Source organism: Echiichthys vipera (genome assembly GCF_963691815.1).
Source record: "Echiichthys vipera genome assembly, chromosome: 15".
Lineage (NCBI taxonomy): Eukaryota > Metazoa > Chordata > Actinopteri > Perciformes > Trachinidae > Echiichthys > Echiichthys vipera.
In genome coordinates this window covers 9,744,460-9,754,496 of record NC_139840.1, presented here as the reverse complement: position 1 = coordinate 9,754,496, position 10,037 = coordinate 9,744,460, and the positions used below count along the sequence as shown (strand labels likewise).

At 41.9% G+C, this 10,037-nt stretch overlaps 1 protein-coding gene across 2 annotated transcripts in view; it reads left to right on the top strand.

Annotated features, from left to right (window-relative positions):
* Nucleotides 1–6,955: 6,955 nt before the first annotated feature.
* The window catches only part of LOC310958033 (uncharacterized protein), a 7,023-nt gene continuing 3,941 nt past the window's right edge, over nt 6,956–10,037 (top strand). For both annotated transcript variants that reach the window (XM_083928827.1, XM_083928826.1), the window contains exons 1-2: nt 6,956–8,215; nt 9,518–10,037. The exon at nt 9,518–10,037 is cut by the window's right edge and continues 128 nt beyond it. In XM_083928827.1, coding sequence (XP_083784953.1) covers nt 7,217–8,215; nt 9,518–10,037 — 1,519 coding nt within the window. In that variant the 5' untranslated portion in view covers nt 6,956–7,216. The remainder of the gene's footprint in view (nt 8,216–9,517) is intronic.

Here is a 10,037-nt window from a genome sequence, read left to right as displayed (position 1 = left end):
TTAGGGTTAGGGGTTACGGTTAGGAGACTTCTAGTCTTGTTCCAATGTGTCTTTTTCGCCACCTGGTCCATCATGTTAAATGTCCTCATCAGCCCTACAAACATTTTTAGTTGTTACGCCTATGTGATAGTCCTCAAATCTATAAGCATCAGTTTATCAAAACTTAATCATTTAGTGCAAAACTCTGATGTCCATCTCTGCTCATCCTTTTACATTTGGATAGAGACCATTTCTTGCTTCACTTTGCTTTTATAGAGGATAAAAATCCCTAACCCTAACCCTCGAAGAGGTCTTCTATTCCGCTCACATGGCTCTGCTCTTAGACTTGCCCTATATTCATCTGAGACAGACATGACTTGAAACACGCCCTTGCAACTTGTCTTTTTGTGCTGTGAGTGCAGAGCTGATCCCCCCACACCCACAGGTGAACACACTTTTGTCGCCACTGCAAGTGCAATCTCACGCCAACAGGGTAATATCAATCATTTTCTTTCTGTCAGCCATGGCAACAGCTTTCTGCCAAACTATCTCAGCTGTGCTTCTCAAGGCAACGCTCACTTTCTCGCTCTCACAATGTCATTATCCTGTCCATAAGTGCTTTTTGCCATTGTCATTTGGATTGCCGGGTCTTTTTTTTAATAGCTGACTCCTGTGTGGCGCCCTTGATGCTCCCCCATATAAAGACAAATACGCCACATCACCCTGAGGTCTTTAAAACTATGTGCAAATTGTGACTGACCATGTGAAATAGTCTCAAGGACTAAAAGCTATAGAATTAATTTTTATTCTAAAATAATGGAAATGAAAATGAAACTGCACAGCACAGTCATTTTCCAGCATTGCACAAAGAATTAAGAAATAAAAGTGATGATTTTCTTTTCTCTGGTGCCCTTTTAAAGCAAGGACACACACACTAAAACCATTTCTCTCCCACACGAATTCAAAGAACAACTTATCTTATGAATTTCATGACGCAGCATTTTTTGGCACTGTGATGTAATTGGGTTTCCTGGCTCGGAAGTGGGAATTGTTTTATAATCCTCTTTGGAACAACGTAACCATTGTGTTTCTAAAAGCAGGACTTGCACCAGCACACCAAGCACATATAAGATATGACCTCACATGGTGTTAGATCTCATGTGGTCGTCTGTAAAAATAGGCTTGACACTGTCACTAGTTACTATCCCACAGTGGAGAAATCTCTTCTGACTACAGTTTTTCTGGCTTTTTTCTCTTGTCTCAGTGAGTCCAATCTTGCGTCAAAGGCAAATTGGATTAATTTATGTGATTTTTGCCATTGGTCTGTATAATCTCATTTCAAGGCTAGATGGAAATTTTACTTGCTATTTCACATAGATGGTGGCTCTTCAGGAAATGGAATAATTTACTCACAGTCTTTTGGGAGTGAAAGCTAATTGACCTCATTTACAGATGCAGGGACTGTTCACATTCATTAAAGCATCCAGTTTGCAGTGAATGTGCAAAATATTAGGAATACTCACTCCTTTTTTATACCTGACAGTTTTTTGTCATTGATTTTCTTTATTAAAGTCGTAGCAGCTTTTAAGGAGCAGCTGTAGATAAAGAGGAGCAGACAAGTACTTCAGTGACACGACCAGGCTGCTAATATATCCAGTATACAATAAAGCATTGATCTAAGCAACTGCATTAATGAAGAAACTCACTGCTGTGGTTTTTTGGAAGGGAGTCATTGTTGTCTGCGGCTCTTTTTAGCTTCATTTTGCAGTGTTATAATTATAATGTATGTGATGGATTGGAGCATTGTGCTCAGTGCATTGTCATAATACTTCTTTTGCTTCTAAAGTTAGTGAACACAATGTAACACACCCTGATATTAATATCATAGAGAACTCATTGGACACACTGTGTCCGTGTGCTGGTGTAAGGTGATATGGGAGTCACATTTTCATATCAGACAATGACACACAGTTCACTGTCCAGACTCTAGCTCCACTAAACTGAGCAGTTGACAGTGTTCAATCTAAAACTGTGGCTGTACTGACTAGGTTTTCATTCGATAGCTGTAATTTCAGTTTGGTGTCAAATCTAAATACTTTTAAGTGTAACACTAAATGTACAGAGTTTTCAAAACGGTAAATGTATTTAAAAGTACAGCATCAAATGTCGGCTTTATATAGTCTTATAACTTTTCTCTATCTTCTATCTATCTATCTATCTGCCTATCTGTCTATCTGTCTATCTAGCTATCTATCTATCTAGCTATCTATCTATCTATGTATCTATCTATCTATCTATCTATCTATCTATCTATCTATGTATCTATCTATCTATCTATCTATGTATCTATCTATCTATCTATCTATCTATCTATCTATCTATCTATCTATCTATCTATCTATCTATCTGTCTATCTGTCTATCTATCTATCTATCTATCTATCTATCTATCTATCTATCTATCTATCTATCTATCTATCTATCTGTCTAACAGCAGTATATCTATGTCATGTATAATATGACTTTTAATGCTCAGCGATTTTCTCTGGGGCTTTTTCTTGGGCCTTTTAAGTAATTAAAATTTTAAATCTATACGACACACTGGGAGCCAGTTTAATGAGGCTTAAACAAGCGTATACAGAATGGTGGTATCACGGACAAAACATTAATCATATCGCATACAGTGTCACTTGCAAACTAATGCATTACAAACAGTTTGCATATTGTGCGATGTGGGACTCTCAAGTCTGCATCAGTGAATATCTGGGCTCTATGCATCCACAAGAGGTAAATAGGCCACATGCCATCTGACACATCACCGACACCATATTGAGCTCTTGGTAAAGACTCGTTTAAAAGTATCCATATGTGCTAATTAGGTCATCTTGACCCTGGTGAGGACAGGAGAGTGCACAGTGAAGTGTGGCTCCCATTCTCTACTTCGTGCTTGCCCTCGAGTTGTGCAGCCAAGCGGTAGGTTGGCAGGCCGACACAAAAGAGTCTGATGTAAGAGCTGCACAAGCTGGGAACTTTCTAAAGGCTACACGCACGCACACATACACCCACCTATACAGTAGGTAAGGGTGCAGACCGTATGAGAACTACAACTTTTGATATTTCTTTTATAGCTTGTAGACAAGGATCTGCCTGAGGAACCCCGACTGAGAAACATTAAGATTAAAATGACAGGTTGAGGTGTTATCGACTTTCTGTCTTTCTCTCTGGATTGTCTATATGCATATGTATGGGATAGAGACAGTTGGAGTGCAGCGCTTAAATTCAGAGGTGCAAAATACCACAAAATGTCTTACTCAGGTCGAAATATTGTTGCTGAATACTGAATACTGTGACTACTTTGCTCAAGTCAAAGAAAGTAAAAAAAAAAAAAAATGAGAGCAGAAAAGAGTTTTCAAAAGTGAACGATGATGCAACTCCAAAAGGTTGAAAGGACACAGTTAACTAAAAATAGAAAATAAATAAATAAATAGAGCCAGATTGCTCTTGTTTCTCAGCTGACTGTTTGCTGCGTGTGGCTCAACTTCTGTCCATTTTATAAAGAGCAAGTTTCAGATTTTGTGCTTATTGAGAGACAGAATAATGTACTGAACTAGTGCTGATAACATAAGATAATGTACATTTAGAGGGGCTGATATGACAATACTGTATATTGTATTCCAGTACTCAGACGATATAAATGTATCAACCATTTTGTGGTTAGTCATACGGTAACGTGCATCTGTCCCTTTTAGATTATTGTAGGTAGTGTTATAAGGATGCATTAATGACGATGTTGGATTTTTATATGACTTTTGCATCAATGATTTTTCAGGCATCTAATTCACTGGTAAACCAAAAACAAACATTAATGTCTGTGTATTTAAAGTGGCTAAAATCAATATCTTTATACACAGAAAATCAACGTTCGAGTCTGCAGTTCCCTTCAGCTCTACAGAGTCAACAAATTAACTTCAGGGAGTAGCTGGTGAACTTGGGGAAAGATTTATCAGCTAAAGATCCAGATATTTCCCTCAGGAGTTGGTTAAAACCAAACTTCATTCATCTTCAACCACTTGTCCTTGTCGGGGTCGCGGGGGGGTGGGGGGTGGTGTTAACTGCTGGATGGTGTTAACTGCTGGATGTGTAAATAAGCAAATGTTGGCTAACAAGTTAGCTGCATCAATGTTATTCAATTCAATTTTATTTTATTTACAGTGCCAAATCATAACAAAAGTTATCTCAAGACACTTTACATTTAGAGTAGGTCAAGACCACACTCTAGGACTAATTTATGATTTACAGAGACTCAACAATTCCCCCAATGAGCAGTTATTATAAGTTGATAATAATAATAAACACTTACTGCAGACTTAAACCAACAGTTTCTTAATTGATGTTTTTTTTTTAATATATTAAGTTTAACTATAGAGGATCTTATCACTATCACCAACCACTAGTTTACAATAAAAGGAGTTGTAAATACATAAATAAATGAGATTGTCTCCACTCAGCTCTCACAGACTGTTGCCCAATCCGTCAAATACCAAATTTTTGTCATAGACTCGGCATTTGTTACCGTCGTGCAGGGCGTTGACACACTGACATGAAGATAAAGAAGAGAGATACTTGCATCACAACAAACAGAGGGAGAGTACACTTTGTGATACTGTATTGATTCTGAAACACAGTAGGCTTGATTTTTAACTAACCCTCTGAGACCCAGAAGGTCAAAGCACCAGGCATTGATGTCTTTAAGAGGCTCCATTCGACAGTTTTACTCATTTACTTGAACACATTTGTCCACTCAGAAGTGATCTTTCCAAAACTGCTCACTCACAGACCTGAACTGAACATTTCTGGCAAAAATGACACATTTTGTTTACAAAATGCTCTAACACTCAATGTTTACATCAAACAACCCAACTTGTGGTCAAATTGATTCTTTCAATGAACCATCACACAATGGACAACAAAATACAAAATATAGCTATCAACAGGAACCAGTACAAGTTTGAGCACTTTGTCTGTTTGTTGATGCTTTACATACTGTAGTTAAAGTTTGTGCCAAAAAGGCAAGAAAGCAGATCATAGCATGAACTGCAACCTTTGAAAACTCATGCCGCTGAATACTGCCATTAACAATAAACATAAAGCAACCAAAGAAAAATTAAAAAGGGTAGAAATATATAAGAGGTAAAATACTTGAAAACACACATTTCTGAGAAATTCGAAAAGCTAGAGTAAACAATGCATTAATAGCAAAATAAATCCAAATATCAACAAAATTGTGGTGATGAAAAAACTGGCATGGTCATGGGTCCCGTGACCTCACCTCAAACTATCTGAATGAAAACGGGCTCTGTGGGTTACCACAGAGCATGTCCACTGTATGATCATCCCATGCAGTCGGCAGCATGAATGGGTTTTAATGTATCTTCAGCCATTTGACTCTTCCACTCAAGCTTAAGATATGCATACTGTGGTGTGTTCTGTCCACTGTGATATGTATTGCATTGTTAGATTTTTGGCAATACACAGCCCTAATAGCAAATAGTTGTTTGCTGTTACATTAATGTCCTGAATGATGAGAACTGACCCTCCCAATTACTGTGACAAGAGCAATCCAGACTAGACAGACTACTTTTCAAAGTAGCTTGTAATTAGTGTAAATGTGATTGTGTGTGTATCTCCTCTGTGTGTGTGTGTGTGTGTGTGTGTGTGTGTGTGTGTGTGTGTGTGTGTGTGTGTGTGTGTGTGTGTGTGTGTGTGTGTGTGTGTGCATTAAGGTAAAGTCACTCCAGCTGGGTTTCATCTACAACTACAATCTTTCCCAGCAGTTGGGACCGGACTGCTCATCCTCTCGCTGGGAAGTATGAATCACCTTCATCCTCCTCTTTTGTTATATATTTTTTTACAACCCATTGTTTTCAAAGCTCCGGTTATTTTCTTTGAAAATAAACACCTCACTGTTCAGTAGCTGTGGATTAAGAGCCACGTAGGAGAGTTATGCTATTTTTGTATGAAGGACCTTTTTGGTCCATCCTTTATCCCGAGATTATGGCTATCTAGTGAGCAGAGATTTATTTAGAAGCAAAAAGAGGACGAGTTTAACATGGCTTGAACACATGGTTTGACTTTTTAGTCTGCTGCATGTAAACACAATTGTGCCGGATTGTGTGGAGGAGGAAGGGTGCATAAATGTCTGAGCTTGTCTCAACAGAGTGAAGTTTGGCTCCACTGTTGAGTTAAAACAATTTTAACTGAGACAATGATAGAGTGGGAATGACAGGAGTGTCAAAGGACAAAGAAGGGAAGAGATTGGTGGGGGGAGAGAGGTAGAAAAAAGGAGATACAGAATTGTGAAAAAAATGTTTCCTTGTACAAAGGCAGTGGCTGCTGTCTACTCCCTCGTCTGTGTATGTTTGAAACCCCACCTCCACCAGTGCTTCTCCCCTCCCCTCCTCCTTCAGTCTCCAGCCAAGGAATCCCAGGCAGCGTTTAATTGCAGAGTGCAAAGGCTTTAGTTGGACTAATGAGCTCAGCACCGGAGCTGGGACTCCTTCACACACTCTCTGAGAGACAGAAACCGAACTGGAGACCTTCACCGGAGGAGACTCACAAGGCGGCTGGATTTTAGGTGGAGGGGAAAGAAGGAATTCATACATTCAGGTAGAGCCGAATATGTGAGAGAATATACCAGAGGCAGGAGACGGAGTAAGAGGGGGAGAAAGAGAGGAGAGCGGGAGAGGGGAGGGGAGGAAACGGGAAATACACAGTCACTCACAGACAGAGAGAGAGAGAGAGAGAGAGAGAGAGACTGGAAGCCTGCAGCAGCAAATGAAACAGAACAACGAGGCGGGAGAGGTAGAAAGAGAGACAGAGAGGGAGGGAGGTGGAGAGGGGCCCCATGTAGGAGAGAGGGCTAGGGGGTGAAGAAGAAGGAGTAGAGAAAAAGTTGGGAGAAGAAGGAGAAAGAGGGTCCATGGAAAGAAAAGAACGGATGCAGAGATTAACAACTACAGGAGAGAAAAAGAAGGGAAACAACAGACAGGAAGGAAGGGGAGGGAGAAGTCTTGGGTAGAGAGGAGAGAAAATAAAGAGCTGAAGAAAAGTTTTCTTCTGGGAAGACACAGATGAGGAAAACAGAGCGAGTGAATGACTGGGCTAGAGAGAGCAGAGAGGGGAGGAAACCAATTGTTTTCTAAGGCGTTTTCCACACAAGCCTCTGGACTTCTTTGGACATGTACACAGAAGGCGCACAAACAACGGGACACCAGCGATTTCTTCAGCACGTCAACGCCGCCACACCATGCTCCTGCCAGCACTGCGTCCACTATGAGCAGCCGGCGTACAGCCATCACGGTGGGCCAGGATACCAACCAGCATCAGCCGGACAGACAGACCACCCATCTCTGGACTGCAGGAGAGACACCCAGGCTCCTCTGGTTAAAGATGTAGGAGGGAGAGCTTTCGCAGTGGACAGAGCTGAGAGAAGCGGTCATCGCAGCCCACAGAGGAGGCCTGTGTTCGCAGGGCCGGGCCCTTACAGCCAGTCAGATGACTTGAGCCAAGTTTCCCCCTGGGAGGTGAACCCTGCCCAGTGGAGCTACCCGCCGGAGCCTGGGTTGAGACACTACCCGTCTGTCAGAGAACAGTGTCGCTGTGTGGTGCGCAGCGACACCAGGGCACACCCCTTTAACACCGGGATACCACATCCTCTCCCCCATCTTCAGTTCAAAGGTCAAGGGTACAGGCGCAGGAGGACTGTCAGGTATGTCTCCGTGGATGAGAAGGAGGAAGGTTGTGGATTCACCCCTGAGAACCATCAATCAGAGCCACAAAATCCCCTTCTGGTTAATTTACAAACACCAAATGGCCACTGTGGACCGAGGCCTGTGTTCTTTGAGGGAGGGGAGGAAAGAGATAGCCATCAGGACCGTGGCAGACTGAAGGGTGGATCAGAGGAGGGCTATAATGGACGTGGTGGGTTCTTCCCGACTGAAGTCCCACAAAAATACTTGAACCAAAGCAGACAGAAGGGGCCCCGCGTCCCACCCTCTGGCATCGCCAGTCCAGAGCCCTTAAAATCGACAATCAACAGTGAGCACCAGCGCCAGGGTTTGGAGGTGGTGAAGCAGAAGAGGAGGCAGAATTCTGTGAGGGATCAAATCAGACAAGTGGTGACAGATCTGGAGGATGTGTTGGGGGGTTTGAAGCAAGTTCACGTGGAGATGAAAGAGGTAGGAGTGTCTGTTATTATCAATGTTTATTCTTTACATCAGACGTCTGAAGATGAATACCTGCGTCAGGTGCAGATGTCCCAGCCTTTTAGCAATGCTCCACTGGATATCGTGACTAAAACAGTTAGGACAAAGCTTAAGTGCAGGCAAAGTGCAGATTAGTTTGTCTCCATGTTTATGAGAGCATACTGTATCAGCGTGTGTGTGTTCATGCTGACTGCATTGTTTGTGACCCATTCGTCATTTCTTACCGAAGTGGTGATTGAGAACAATTTGCACTGACCTTTTGCAGAACGCTGCAGAAATTGGCAGCGTTCCGGCAAGCACATTAAAAAGCCTGGCTTGAGACTGTTACTAAATTATGCCTTGCTCTTACAGTGTCCATTTTGCATGAAGCTGTAAAATAGCATTGATTCACAGCTGAATGCACCGCTGCAAGGCCTGACATGTCCTGAAGCGACATTAGAAATAAAAACCCTCCATGATTGTGAATTGATGCAGCTGCAAACAAAAGAACATAAAAGGTTTGATTTGAGTTGTTGATTATTCCTTCAATTCTAGAAACCTTCAGAGACAAACTTGTGGTTATAAATACACATAATAGTACTCATTCATGAAAATGGCCCGTTATTGATATGTAATCATACTGTATATGACATAATTAGACTATCAACACTGATGCATCAATGCATAATCCGATTTTTAGCTGGTCAATGTGTTAACGTCTTTATATAAAGTAGTGATATTAGTATATAAAGAGTATTCCAGTGTTTTCACAACCTAAGGGTCAGGAGTCACATGATAAATCTGACGGGTTGTGAGGTGATTAATAGGAGAGGAAATTGAAAATAACAACATATTTACTTTTGGGAATATTCTCTCCTTTTTGTGAAATATTGGAAAGTTTCACCTCTTCTGTTAAATCAAACAATCTGAGAAACGTCTCCTTGTCTATGAGTGACAGCCAAGATGTCAATGAGTTGTTTGCAGGAAACAACTCATTAACATCTTGTCTGAAGACATTTGAAATGTAACAAGGGGCCTGGACTAGACGCCCTATGTGTAAATGTGTGTATGTTATGTAAAATCTTAATCGGTCAAGTAATTGATGACTATAGCTGTCAAAGACAATAAATGGAGTTAAAAGAACAATATTTCTGTATGTATTGCAGTGGAGTAGAAGTTTTACGTGGAAATATTTAATGGAAAATGCGAGTAAAGTACTGTGCTTGAGTAAATATCCTTGATGTCTTTCCACCACTGCAGTCTGGACAAGTACCAATTATCTTTATGGTCCTTCAGGTGGTCCAGCAGATTGATCGTCTTACAGCCAGAATCGACCTCAGTGAGGAGGCGTCCTGCATCACTCAAGAGTTGTCTAGCGACTTTCACGGCTCAGCTCATCCAGGTGACCTCAGGGCGGCATCGCTGCCCAATCACAAGCCTGCTCCAGTCCAGGCATCAAAACACATCGACAAAGACCGCATGATCTTAAGAACTAACTCTCCCTCCCCTGTTCACATGGCATCGGTCGTCAAAACCAGCCACTTCACCCCACCCAGCCACAGTAAGGACAAAAACCACGAAAGGCCAGGTGTAAACGGTCACCCGCCTCACCTGTACCCCCGCAGAGACTGCACCCACGTTAGCCAAACTCATCCTGAGTCCCACCCACCCAGCCTAGACCCTAAGGTCATTATTGGTAAGAGCACCTCCAATTCAAGGACTCAGAAACCTCCTCTGTATCCTCAAAACGGGCGCTGTGAGAAGGGCCCGTACCCGACTCCCAAGCCTGCGAGGACCCCGGCCTACCCCGGGAGAG